This window comes from Bombus vancouverensis, chromosome 7, assembly GCF_051014615.1.
Source record: "Bombus vancouverensis nearcticus chromosome 7, iyBomVanc1_principal, whole genome shotgun sequence".
NCBI classification, from domain to species: Eukaryota; Metazoa; Arthropoda; class Insecta; order Hymenoptera; family Apidae; genus Bombus; species Bombus vancouverensis.
The window spans coordinates 18,607,389-18,621,972 of record NC_134917.1 but is presented as its reverse complement, the minus strand read 5'-3'; the positions used below and the strand labels follow the sequence as shown (position 1 = coordinate 18,621,972).

Here is a 14,584-nt window from a genome sequence, read left to right as displayed (position 1 = left end):
AGAGGAATGCAGGTTACGCGTTGTCCTTCTGCCGAACGTGTCCCGTTATCTGTGCCTCTGCGCCCAACCTGTGCACGTGTTTAAACCAACAGATGCTGAAAAGACAGCGGAAAGACCGGTGGAATCCTACGGGGCAGGTTACGCACTTTCCACACTTTTGGCGCGGACGTTAATTATCAAGGTGCGTACGAGGCTGGTCGTATAGTAAAACCCAGTCAGTCGGTCGTTCGGCCTTGGAAGAGTAAACTCCGCTGGAAACGCACCCTCTTCTCGCCTGAACGCTCGGAAAAATCAACGCTTCGAGAACCTCGACACCGTCCGATTATTTTCGAACTCTAAAGATACTTCAAATTTCGTGTAAGCTGCTAGTTGGTGTTTTTTTTTTTTTTTTTTTTTTTTTTTTACCGTATAGCGTATCAACGAATCGCTCGATTTTCGGCAAATCTTTGCGAATATCGTTTACCGATGAATTTAGCGGTGGTTTAATGATTCGGTGTGATCGTACAGAAACGGACATGGAAAGGATCGTGATGAGAAACGTGCCGAAATTTGTAGTGAAAAGTGTTGGTTAATCTAGGACGCTTATTTGCTAAGCAAATGGTACAGGCAAATGGTAAATTCGTGCGTATTGATTCGCAGATGCAGATGGAGTGCGAACGGAGTATGTCGACGTATCTTAGTATAAATTCTTAGATTGGAATTTTCTAAATAAACTTGTTTGGAAACGGAGAACGTGGAACACGTTCGTCGAACGGTACATCGTCGTGCGACAAAAGATGCTTCGTTGAAAATTCCTACTGTATCGCGAATCTTTCGCATCGAATAGACAGAAAATCATATCTACAGAAAGGAAATAACAACGGTATTTCCACGAAAGTGGAACAGAAATTATCTACCTGATCGTTTTTCCATCATCCAGGACGAAATATGATCTCGCGTAAAGATTTTATCGAACGATTATATCTATCGATCGAATTTGAACGTTTGGATAATCTAATTAACATTTGCGTATATCGATTTATGTATAAAGACCGTTATTAATGTAATTTCTGCGTCGATTACCTTTTTATCGAAAAAGATATCGCGGCGTGTGGATTTAGAAATTCTCTTCGTCAAACTACCGACTAATGAGTTTCATCGTTGTTTGATACTTTACAGCAACGAGCAACGTGAACCGTAGAGACGAACGAACGGAGAAACGTAGAAATATGGAAGCAGCGAATGGTGAGTCGATATCCTCGGAAATAAAGTATAACGATTGACCCGTAAAAAGAAGCAGCAAGATTCCACCTCTCAACTCGATGCTCTCTCCATTGATCGGAACTTTTATTCGAGACATTTAAAACCCGATAAACTTCAAATTAGAAACAATAGGATTCAACGCTCGAGCCAATTTATCTAACATTCGAAATTCTCTGGTTGTTATACGTCGTATACTGCTCTACTCTCTTTCACGCGATGCAACAGAGAAGTCACGAAGGAGAACGTATTCGTTCAATTATTTCTACGAAACGATCGCTACTATCGAGTGACCCGAAACATTTCTCCTCAAAGTCGAGAACCGTAAAATATTAATTTACGACCAACACAGATATCGATTTAGAAACTAAATTTGTAACGTTAACGATCATAATTTCGACACATAATTTCGACGAGGTATAATACAAACGATCAGAGTATCAGAGGAGAAACGTTTTTTCAAGGCTGAAACGACGATGATGTGCGAACATGAAAACAATTCATCTTGGAACTCCTTCTGGAAATCAACGAGCGCGAACGATATCTCGATTAAGCGACGATCTACGAGGAACAAACGATTGACGTAAATAATTAATGGGTAATTAAAGGACGAACGTTGGCACAGAAAGACTGGAAAGACTGGAAAGACTGGAAAGAGAGCGCCTAAAGTTACGCACGTTGAAGAAGGTTGGAATCGTGAGTCATCGGGGAACCGGACGAAAGCAAGATGAGTGGCAGGGGAAAAGGGGACACGAGAGGGGACACGAAAGGGGGAGAGGACAGGCTGGTTGAAAGTCGAGCGATCCGTGATTCGAGTGGCGAAAAAAAGAGACGCTGACAAGGCTCGTTCCGACCGTTTATTTCTATATCTACCGTCGGTGGATTTACATAAGGATCAATGTCGTCTATTCCTCCGGTTCTGATGCTGTGGCTTCTGGTGGTGTCGCTGCCGCTGCCGCCGGCGGAAGCCGGCGAAATGATGGATCTCTTTGCTCTGATACGGGGAACGCTTAAATATTGGCGTAGAATCTACCAGATGTACGAGGAGGAAGTGGCTCTCGGCTATTGTTGGGCGGAGTACTTTCTGCACCACGAGGAAGACGCGACAAACGCCACGATCCCGTCGTCCCAGTCGATCGACCCATCGAATTTTCTACCAGTGGAAAACGACGGTTTCGAAAAAGAGCCCTGGAACCATTGGGCAGTTATCGCGATAGAAAACCGCGGGACACGTTATCGTAGCAAACGATCTTACGCGATACAGAGTTCTACGAAGAAAGAGGACATTTTGGACACGTCGAGAAATTCTAAGACAATGTACTCGCGCATAACGCAAAAGTATAAGTCGAGATGGAACGGACTCGAATCGAATTTCACGCGTAATAAGAGCAATCGTTGTACGAGTTGCGCGAACTTTCCCAACAATACAGAAAGGAAACTTGCCGTTTTGACGGCGGACAGCGGCAAAGAAACGCCAAAATCTACGAAGGAGAGAGAAATTTCGAAGACTCGGGAGAAGAAGTTTAGCCCGTGCTCGAAACACACGGGAAACGTAGCGTCCGAATCGAATAACTTGTCCGAATTGAGATCGAATCGGAGATTCGCCGAGTTCTCGAGTAATTTGGCAAATCGTACGAGGATAGGTAGTAGAGGATATCGTCGTAATAAGCGATCCTATGGAAGGCACAATTTTAAGAAGAAAGATGAAATTTCGAAAATCTTAAACAAGCGTGTTCGCGCATCGTCGAAAAACTGGACGCGAACGAACGTGAATTTTCGATCGATCGAATTTCCTATCGATAGGCGAGAATCTAGCTACAGCGAAACGCTGAATTCAACGAGGGAAAAGGAGATTTTGGAGAATATCGGTGCGAGGGACGCGACTCCTATCGAGAAATCTGTACACATAGTTTCAAATGCGAGTCTAGGATCTAGCGTGACAAGGTTCGAGCGGAATAGAAAAAATTCAATTTCTAGATCTACCACGAACAACGGTCCTGCGAACTTTATGAAATCGGTAGCTTCGAAACTAATTTCCAAAGTTTCGCGGAAGAATTCAAAGACTACCGAATGGAACGTTTCCGTTAAAAAGTCCGCGACTTTCGATACGCATTCGGGAACCGGCCAAGCAAAACTAGAAGCAAACGTGAAAACTCGGAATCCTGAGAACGACGATCCCGTAAAGTACGAAAGATTTCCTAGGAATGCATCGCGTCGTGCTAGACGTTCCTCCGAAATATCGAACTCCGTAGACGCGAATATCGAGGAAACGTCGAAGATCGCTAGCAATGCCTTTGCTCGAGAACTCGCAAGTTGGAATACACGGTCGAAAACTAGCAGGACCAAGTTTAAATCGAACGAGTTATGCTCGAGTTCCGGATGGAAGGATATCGATCCTGCAACCGATCGGATCGAACAGGCATTTGCCAAAGATACGCAGCACGATCACTCTGCCCTCGCGAACAAACGTTTCGTCGAACCGTCGCGCTTGCTTCGAAACTCGAACGTGGACAAATTTTCAAATACATCAAAGAGCAGCATTTTTGAAGGACGAAAGGGAAAAAGACTGGCCGTCGAAGACCCAACTTCCGACGTACGCTCGAAAACCAGCAAAGCGAAAGTTTGGCCGAACGAGCGGAGAAACGCTGTTGGCTCTGATTCGAGATCGATAAACTGTGTCTGTCAGAAAGGTATTTGGCTTCCAATCGTCGACGACGTCGGAGGAGTCTCGTTGCTCGTTCCATCTTCGTCGACGAAAGAACAACCAGAGAATCGGGAGGATCGCTCGTCCCCGAGGGAGAAAACGGAGAAGATGGCGCGGATGGACGCGGAATTTGAAAGAACTCGAGCAGAAGGCGATCTTAGCGGAAAGTCGGAGAATCTCCGAGTGGATAGACGCTGTAAACTTCTATTCTCGAAGACGAATCGCGTTACTTCCGGTACGCTCTCGCGACTAGAGCCATCGAAACGATCTCGTTCGTTGCCTCTCGGAGAGATCGCGTCGTTGAATCGGAGATTTAAGAACACCGAGACGAGCAAGCGAGTCGATAATAGTAGGAAACCGAGCGATGTTTTCCGCCTGAGAGAGTTCGGTTCGTCGAATCTCGCGTTTCAAAATACTTGGGACAATTACCAGCAAAATTTACGTCGTAAACGTGACGCAAAGGATCGAACTAGAAGCCGGTTCGTTCGGTCTCCGTCGAAAAGCAAACGCGCCTCTTTCTATAACCCGACGACTCTGCGTGAAATTGCGAGATTCGGCGCGAGGTACGCGACGTCCAACGACGACGTTTGGACGAACGGCGTCAGAAATCTATCGAGAAGCGAGGAAGGGTGGTTGGAAGGAAACGCGAAAGGCTTGTACGTTACTGGATTCGACGATCCGAAGGAAACGGTATATCGTTCGAAGCGATACCAAGATAGCGGTCTAGCGATAAGCCGCGAATCGCCCATTGTCGTCGAAGAAGCTGAACGCGGTTTCGTTCGCCTAAAATCGGAGAGCAAAAATCGGAAACGGCTGCAAAGTCGAAAAGAATGGAACGCCTGGAAACGATCGTCCACTACGAACGATGATAATCGGTATCGAAGGAACGATCACGGTTACATCGTTGAGACGTCGGTTACCGAACGAACGGGAAAAAAGTCGGCTACTCGACGTCCCGAGGGAGATCCCTCGTTATTTCCCGTCACCTACCGACGATTTATGGGGGATTACGGCAGTCGATCGTCGACGACTAAGGATCAAGGTCGACGATCCTCGATGGCAAAAGTCGAGACACGTGAAACGAATAGAGCGCACGACGCGCTTTTCTATTTTCGCCAAGTGTTTATGGGTTTTTTAAGGACCTTGGGATTCTTCGTGAACGTGGGTAGACAGCTGATGGATTACGTGGACTCGAACAGCGTGCTCGCTTGCACCAAGGACTATTTACTGGGCAAGGCTATTCATTGGATAGATTCGTGAAGCGAAGCGAAAGAGAGAAAGAGACAGAGACGGTTTCTTTCGCCGGACTAGCGGAAAGTAGAGCGGGTGCAATTTGGCCAAGCGAATACGGCTTTAGACGTTAGATACGAGGTCGGTAAATGGATTTACTAAGGTGAGTCACGATTGTTTGCTTAATTTAAGTTGTATTTTATAGATCGACCATCTTACTTGGGTAACGTTGTTCGCGCGAATCAAACTTTATCGTACTCGCGGGAAGATGGAACAAGCGTACCGAATTCGATACATCTTTCTTCGAAGAACGAAATACCCGAGTACTTTGAGCATACATTTTACGACTCACCTTAGTTACGGCGTTTGATTTACCAGGTGCTTCTTTATAAAGGTTAAAACAACGGATAAGTAAGGAATCCGTTACATTACCGTGGTAGTAGCTTTTATCGTACCATGTACGATTGCCGCATGTGATCGTTGCGTTTCTCGATTATATTTAGCGTTAGATTCGTACCAACTCGTATAAATATAGCTTCGTAAAATAACCTGTTACCGGGATCGTTGTATTTATTTGAGAATTGGCCGAATTATTTTTCTCCGCTTATCGTTGGAAACTTTGACGATTATTCGATCGAGCTCTTGATTCTTAGTACGGATTATCGATGATCTAACGAAGATAGCTCGTTGGAAGGCTAAAATAACTAGATATCGAACTCTCTGCTCCTCGTTTCTACGTCTACTTATTAGTAGCCGAGTGTCTTTATCTTTGTCATAGTGTCAAACGTGTTATTTGTTACGCAAAGTTAGACACATTTCTTTAATTTAACTAACAAGTGTGTAATCGAAAGCTAACTTGTAACGTAGGAGACTAAGATTTCTATATTTATTAAGTATTTCTATATTTGTCTACATATATATCGTTTTATCCATGTATATCTCACTCTTGCACTTATATTTCAAATGAGTTCGATTCGCGTATCTTCGTTGTACTTGGCGATATCAGAGAACAAGATTATTCGATAAAACCAGGCGCGAACGAACGCGCGATTTGACGAACTAACTTTCTCGAAGGAACGCCATCAATGACTTTGCGATTACCGTCGAAATACTACCCCTAGAGCGTCGTTACCTACAAACGCAAAAACCACGCCTGCTAGCCTCGCTAGAGGGACGACCTTCGTTTTTCTTATCCGGCGATAAGACTCGGTAGTCGGGTCAACCGGCTCCTGAAATCTGAAAATACAGAGAGTCCGAAATCGATCGTACGAATCCCTGTAACAGAATCCGGTGGCTGTACTTGTGCTACGAAAAAAGAATCGATATACAAAAAAGTATACGATACTCTATAAGAGATGATTCTTCAACGACATGACAAACGAAACTTGGCCTTGGATACCTGTTTCTACTACCTGTCCGCTTTTATTTTCACCCCTAATCGTAATTCTCTTCGATCGTAGCTTGGATAGACCATTTTGCGCGTGACAAGGATAAAACTCCACGTAGCAGAGCACCGTTGTCAAACGCTCAACCAACAATTTGCTTTCGCACGACGTTTTCTTCTCGTTCTAGCCCTAAATTCAAACTATAGCGTCCGTACGAAATAGAAGATGCTCGCGTTCCAACGTTCGTTGTACGATCGCGATTTATAGGCAAACCGCGTTAATCCGTTCTGTTCGTTAAGTCTTGACCGATCGCGTTCAGCGATCCAACGCAACTATGGTCGGGCGCCGTCGATCGACCGAGATATCAGACACGATCGAAGGAGAAGCCCGTTCTGCGAGACAGGGCACGATTAACAGGTCGACGATAACGCGAGTGCCGTGGACCGTTCGCTGTTACAATTAAGAGCGGCGATCGATCCCCAGAAACAGCTGTCCGTCGTAGTCGATAACGGGCATCGCGAATGAATTTTTGATGCCACCTGTTGCTGCTACGAGCTCCCTCTTTCCCTCTTTCCCTCTGTTTCTCCTTGTCTCTTTCCTTTCTTTGCTACGTCGCGCCTTGATCTCTCCTCTCGACAGTATCGACACAGCGAAGCAACGTCGATGTGCGCTGTGGTTCACGAGCGGATCCACTTTGACGACATTGTTCGCATTCTTTGACGAATTCCGTAGATATCTCGCGAAATCAGCCAGGTATCCAAGTTCGCCAAGATAACCGCGTTTCTACGATCATTTTTCTCTTTTTATATAGACCGTAACTAGGTCTTCGTTGATAGTTGATAGTTAAGCGGACGTTGTTGACGCATAGTCCGAGAGTTTGAGGCAAGGACGCGATGGTGCTTGAAAACGACGTTTCAAGCTGAATATTCAGCTATTCCAACAATTCCGCCGGAATCGAAGGTAGATCGTATAGACCAAAGTCTCGATTAACCACCAACTAAGACGAACAACAGCCCGAGCTATTTCCAAATATCGGATCGTACGACGAGTACTTCAATCTCGTAGAATTTTTATCGTATTCGGTGCTGGATGTTTTCGCGCTGACACGAAATTACGTTTCAACGTATTGGACGGACGCGAAGCAAATTTTAACGCGTCGACGAATTTCTACGTAGTTGACCTAACGATTAAGAATCGGCCCAGTTTCGACGAAAGTATAATTGCCAATCGCCGTACATTTCCCTGTGACTCTATCGATGCTTCCTTCTAACGGTAAGTACAGCCCTATGTCGAAAGGTAGCAGGTAGCGGTCGTTAACTTGCATTTGCGTTGGCTGCGCGACGAATATTTTGATATATTTTCCGCGAAAACACGGACGAACAACAGTGAGAGTGGAGCACGATGCGATTGTATCGCATTCGACTATAGACATCGTTACGCGGTCCCCGCGTAATAATTGTTTATTCGCGATAATCGCGATTTATTTACAATGCGCGATATAGGAAAACACGATTCGACAAACGCGCGTTCGGTAGGAAATTCCGGAAACGATTCTCCGTCCTCCGATGTTTATTGGATATCGATCGACCGTTTTCTTCGTTTTCTATCGCGGTGCGCGTAAGCTTCGACGTTGCGGACTGTGGCCATCAAATCCTCGCGATAACTTGGAACTTGGTACGATACACCGTGGTAGGACACTGTATAGAACACGTTTGGAGCAGAATATACGTAGATTTCACACGTATCGACAATCGTGAACGTTATTTCCCGTAATTCGTTGTTAACTTTTAATTTACTTGACGCGATGGACTTCGTAACGGTATTAGCGTCTAAAGCTAATCCTGTGAAATTACAAGCATAGTTGTGTTACGATCTAAAGATTACGATAGAACCCGCTCCCAAGAGAGACGACGCGAGTATCTTTAACGTTTTCATGTAGCTGATGAAACTGTTTTCAAGTAAATATCTGCGACTCTGAAAATCGATTTTATTTACGCGTTTTACGTAGAGCATTTGTAAAATTGAAGAATAAAATTTAAGAATCGCTGCTTACGCCAGAATCAAAGATCGAGATTTAACGGATTATCGACAAGTCTGTTCCAACGCTCTTTATTCATAAAGTTGAAAAAGAAGAATTTGAATATCCGCGGAAGATATCGGGTACGTTTATGCCGTTCGTATAATGCAGACATTTAAGCTGTTGAAAGTTGCGCCGCTATCGTCGCATTATGCTAATAAAATAGATCTCGACGATATTTACGTTCCGAACGTAACCATGCATGGGCATGATACGGCGAGCGTGAAAATTTATTCAAATAGGACAACAGGTTCGCGGTACGATCGTCGTAGGGTGTCACTGATGATAAAAACTGCAAGAATAAAGGACAATACCAAGACTTTCTTCTTTATTCGCTATCGCGTTTCTATTTCTAAATAACGAGCCCGTAAATCCATTGAATACAAAGATATGCTTAATTTAGTATAAGTTTTATACACTTTGGATCGATCGATTTACGAACCTAGCAACTACTAAATCTTCGGACAAGATTTTCGTACACGAACTTTCTTCGTTGCCTCGGTATCTATGATAGATTCGCGCTTTACAAATATCTTTTCTGCCAGCCTGTGTATACCACTCGAGCGACAAACAAACACCTACTCGATATTAATCGTATTCCTTTGATTCGTTAAACTCGACGACCCGACGTCGCGCCCTCCTTACCAAGACCTGAATAACCCGCGAACAAGAAAATGGTCGGGTGTTCGTGAAAGGATTGAAAGTCCTGAATGGACTCCTGAACGAAGAGTACGATGAAGATCAAACAGAGAGAGGGAGAGAGAATCTAAGACCCGTCAAAGAGACAAGAAGGACGATGAAAGGCAAAATGATAAGCGGCAGAGAGATAGGAGCGATCATTTATGTAGTATGCTCGGAACTCGCGTGGAACGGGAACCTTCTTGTTCTCTCTCTCTCTCTCTCTCTCTATTTTCCCCTCAAACGACTTGTTGACATTGTCTCGCGTATAGCACGAGCAAGATGTTGATTAAACGAGGCGAAAACTATGCCCTGTATGAACGACCATGATACACAAGGAACGCGTTTATTTCGCTCACCCGCCTTCTCGTTCATCCTTCGTCTTGGAGATTTTCGTTTACATGTTCACATTTATATGTATATCCGGCTGTCGCATCGACCGACGAGTAGCTCGGAAAGGGGGAGGATATTCTTTCGGGGGATATCGTACGTGGATGTGTACGAACGAATTGGATATAACAAGAACGAGGGATGCGTCGTTTACCTCTCCGACTGATTCCAAGTAACTCTAGATACGTCTTAGATCGGTATTATCATGTGCGAAATGTAGACGGCTTTAGCTTAATTGGAAAAGTACTCGGCCGACAAGCGGAGAAACCGGGTTTCAAATCTCGGTCTAGCAGAACCCGATCTGATCCGAGATTGATCTGCAGAACAAAGATTCGTTCCCGCGCAACAGCGCGTAAAGATGACTCGAGTTTTTATGCGCGTTGGTACGGAAACACGTTGTGCACGTAGTCTATCGTGGTAAACTTAGGAGAAGCTTGACACAAGCTTTATAAATTATGTACGAAGCTATAAATTAGGTCTTTCTGGGCGCTGAACGCGTCGCAGGCTAGAGAAGGAATCGGAGATGTTTCGCAGATCCTTGATAAAATCAGCGACGCTTACGGACGTCTACGATTACAAGAGATAAACGCATCTTGGATTAGAAAAAAAAGCCTAGCTTTATATTTCGTCTCGTATAAGTTTATTCGTATAGTTTTATTAACGCGTATGTACAAACGATGTAACAAAGTTTTTATAGAGATAAAAAAGGTGTCCAGTCGGAACGAACGGAATTAGCAAACGTATTGATAAATCTTACTTCGATCGTTACGAGGCGAATACCTTCTCCGCTTAAATCATCTATTGCTATTTGAAAGAAAAGAAAAAGGGAAAAGAAAGAAACTCAAACAACAACCGCATCTACGTGTAAACTAACCGTCCATCTCATCTTCCTTCTCTAGCATTCTCTAGCAAAAAAAAAGAAGGAAAAAAGAAAGAAAAAAGAAGAAGAAAGGAGGACGAAACTGCAGAACCCAGAAAGCAAAAGTTAGCTCGCGGCCCCGGAAGTCCGTCATTCACCGGTAATCATCCACGCTCGTATTCGCAGTCACCGGCACACATTCGGTACACCGAGCCGCTAAAGAAAAAGGGCGGCGTAAATACACAGGAGGAAGGGTTGGTGAACGGAGGAGAGGATGCCACCACGGGCCAACATTCAGAGGGGAATTCATTATTAAGGGGCTGTTAAGGATCGTCTTACGAAAGGCGGACTCGCGCGACCCCCGTGGCGATCTATAGAAAGAAAGACGAAAGGGATACCGACGACGCTTTCGTGTCTCCTCGAGGAAGCACGCGCCTATTTCCGGCCCCTTTCAATTCTCTGTTTTTCACAGATACCCCTATTCAACCTGTCGCGACGTCATCAGAGCGACTCGAATTCCTGCCATCGTCGGACTCGTAAATATTTAATTCTTAATCACGCGACCCGTGTACACAGACATCGTCGAACGACGTCGAATGGAAAAACGGAATAGGGTTCGCGGTTTCCTGTTCGTTCTTGTCCGGTATGCCATGCACGTTGCCGCGATTATTCCAGGCCTCTTTTCCCAACTTTATAGAACCCTCGCTATCTCCATTTGTCTCCTTTCGTGTATTATGTACACCCAACTCACGTCAGCTGAATGGTCTTCTTGACTAACCGACGCGACAGCCTCCGGGATTCTTTTGAACCACGGGGTAATTAATCCTACCCTAGCCTATATCTCTTTTGATCCTGCCAGCTCTGTGTCGCAGCTAGAAAATCGTGTCCCGACGAATGGCATTGAGAGAATTGCGAGTGGATTGTTTGCGTTTTGTTATATTTGCGTTTTGTTATATTTGCGTTATATATATATATGTATAATGTAATTTAATATATATGTATATATATATATTAAATCTTGCGTTAAACTCACTTTTTCAACGACTAGTTTCCTGGACCTTTGAGACTACGATCGACGCTATCCGTATGTACGATATCCATTGATTTGACAAAATTAGGGACGACGTCCCATAACGAGCACGAACGACGGAACTCTTATTTCGTTTCGTATCTGGTATTTCGTATCATTTCGTTCTATTCGAAACTGCTTAAAATATATGGAATCTGTGAAAGAATGTCGTATGGAAAATATATGGAAAGTAGTACGAATAACATTGTTGAAAAGTGAGGGTAACGTTGGAAAATAATTAATATTCGAACAATTACAACGAGAGAAAGAGAAATGCCATTATCCCTGTATTTCGTAGTTCGCTTGAAATCTATTTTAAGGGACTGTTGAAACAGGCGCAAGTAGTATAGATTTGAGTTAGGTCAGACATAGGTCGCTGGGTATAAGAAGCTATTTCTAGTATGTACCGAAGTCGGTCAATTTTAGTTACTTCTGTTAATAGCTTTATAATTACGTAACTACTTTTATCGCGTTCAAATTGTCAGAAGCTATTTTCTAAACAAATTTATCCGCGATAATGTATTAGCGCTTTGAAATATTAAAAAGACGTATCGCATTAAAGATATATACGCTCGACCCTTTTATAACACGGTAATTCTGAGAACGTGGTTTCGATATACAACGGTACAAGAAACGCGACAGCCCTCCTATAACGCGATATCCCTGTAACACGGTTTCGATAGAACACACGGAGCCAGTTAACCTTGCTATTATATACATACGCATATATATATTATTAGCCGAAAATTTCTAAAATTTCTAGATAAGTCTTTTGTAAAAATATGCAAAGATAATTTCGATATTTAAAAGGAAACTGACGTCGCGTTATATTTTACATGGATCTTGCAAGCGTCGTTCTTGCGATCGTAAAAAGTAGTAATAATTTTTCCATGTATAACATCAAGGAATAAGAAAGAAGAGAACGTTCGTAAAATTTCTCTAAACATTTGGTCATTCTTTCGTCGACTGTTCTTTGAACATTCGGTAACACGAGCGAAGATTAAACGCCTATGCCTAGAAAATAAGATTCTTGTGTAAATCGAGATTACGCGCGCCATGAAATATTCACGTATAGTCGAGAATGGCATGATCGTCGTTTTAAACACCTCGTAAAATACCTCTAACACATCCAAATATTCTTAGCATCTCTTTATATCGATGTCGGGTGTCCGATAAATACCGTAAAGCATTTATCTATAAAAAATGTGAAAATTTATCTATATTGCTTAACGATTTAACGTAACAAAATTTGTACGATCTTTCGTGATACACGTAACTATTCTACCGAACGGTCTAACGTCAGTTACAAGCTTTCAATGGCTGTTTAAATATGGAACATTAGATAGAGAAAACTTTATAATTTCAATTCACATCGTCGTTAAAGGCACCGGTCGTAGGATCCTTTTTCCGGCCTAACTTTTTCCGGTAGCTGAAGCAAGGCAATTAAAATTCGAGTAATTGCTCGCACGACTCGCGTTGCAACCGAAAGCGTTTCGATCGCTGTTGCACGCGCGAACCAATCGAGAAACTTCACGAGGAGCAACGCGAATACGCGAAATCAAAGTGGAAACGCGATCGAATTTTAAGCCGATTGCTTAAATTACTGGATGTTTGCAATTGTAATGTCCGCCATGATTCTCACCAATAAAGATTTAACGTTGAAAGCTCTTCATTTTTCTAGTAAAGAATCAAGATTTCTTTCCCTCGTTCCACTTTCTCCGCCGCAACTTTGACCCAAAATTACGACGCTGCGATCAAATAATCGAAAGAATTACTCTCTTAGGAGTAAGATAGATTCGACGATTCTTCCTATCCGATATTTAACGTCCCATGTCCGTTCGTTACGACGTATACCTATGGTTTGCGCACTGCATCTACCGTTTTGCGATTTAATCTGGTAATCGAAACGGTGTCGGAACTTTGTTGGAAAGATCATTGGTATTCTCGGTACGTGTGCTTTAAATTCGCTTAATCGCTACCGCGTGTATGCTTCGATATCGATTCGGAGGAGCGTCGCTCGATTCGCGTACGCGATTGGCGGTAGTCCACGTTGCCGATATCGCGTTCCAACCGATAGTTTCACAGAGTCGAAGATCTGTTCGTTTTCGCGTAATATCTGCGCGTTATTAACGATAGCGTTGTTCGCTCGCTGTCTCCGACTCTTGTCGTCACGCGCAAAATTACGTTCGCTATCGGTGTAATTTTCAAAGAATCGCGATATCTCGTATCTCGGAGGAATAACGGTGTTTGTTGGAATAATTACGAGTTCGTTTGGTCGGATGAGCGTCCGAAAGACGGATGTCTGGCGAAAGTTTCGTTGCTTACGTATAGGAACGTATAGATTATGACACGCGATTTATCATCCGCGGTAGAGAGTTCGTTCGGCTTTGCCGCCAAACGTATCATTGTTCGAATATCAAACTCTTTGTTCGATGTTTAAAGGGGACGAGACTGGTGGTGGATTATACCGGAAACTCGATGAAAATTTTCCCGTTGTGTTTTGCGCGATAAAGCAGGACGCTGATAAATAACGGGACCGTTGTTTCAATAATAAAATAACTCTTGAAAGCTGAGAAGAAGGGCTAGCCAGTACATGACAAAGCGTTGCGTTCAAAATTAATTAAATGCCACGACATCTTTTAATATATTATTTCTTCCGTTCTAACGGCTATTTAGCTATAAAAATTAATCGTTAAAATTGCACTAATTATTTCTTACCTACGATTTCGAATGGTCGAGGTAACGTTTACGTGGAAATTATTAAATGTTCCTGCTGTTTGAGGTTGAGATGCCGACGACGTGTCCATTTTACTCGCAAAGATACATTTTATAATAGACGAACGAGATATCGATAATAACAATTACTTGAGATATTCTACGTGATAAATTATCAAACGAATACAAAGCAACCGTGTAGATTGGAAATATAGATTTTTTGCTATGGCACGCCATA

The 14,584-nt window shown here is 43.3% G+C and overlaps 1 protein-coding gene across 1 annotated transcript; it reads left to right on the top strand.

The window, feature by feature from the left end:
* The first annotated feature begins 2,027 nt into the window (after nt 1–2,027).
* LOC143302954 (uncharacterized) lies at nt 2,028–5,203 on the top strand. Its single transcript, XM_076620218.1, has one exon. It carries the CDS (start codon nt 2,138–2,140, stop codon nt 5,201–5,203), a length of 3,066 nt encoding a protein of 1,021 aa, XP_076476333.1. The 5' UTR covers nt 2,028–2,137.
* The last annotated feature ends 9,381 nt before the right edge of the window (nt 5,204–14,584 follow it).

What these genes read in the sequence shown, in the direction of transcription:
- LOC143302954 (XM_076620218.1), top strand. Translation starts at nt 2,138, where the DNA reads ATGTCGTCTATTCCTCCGGTTCTGATGCTGTGGCTTCTGGTGGTGTCG.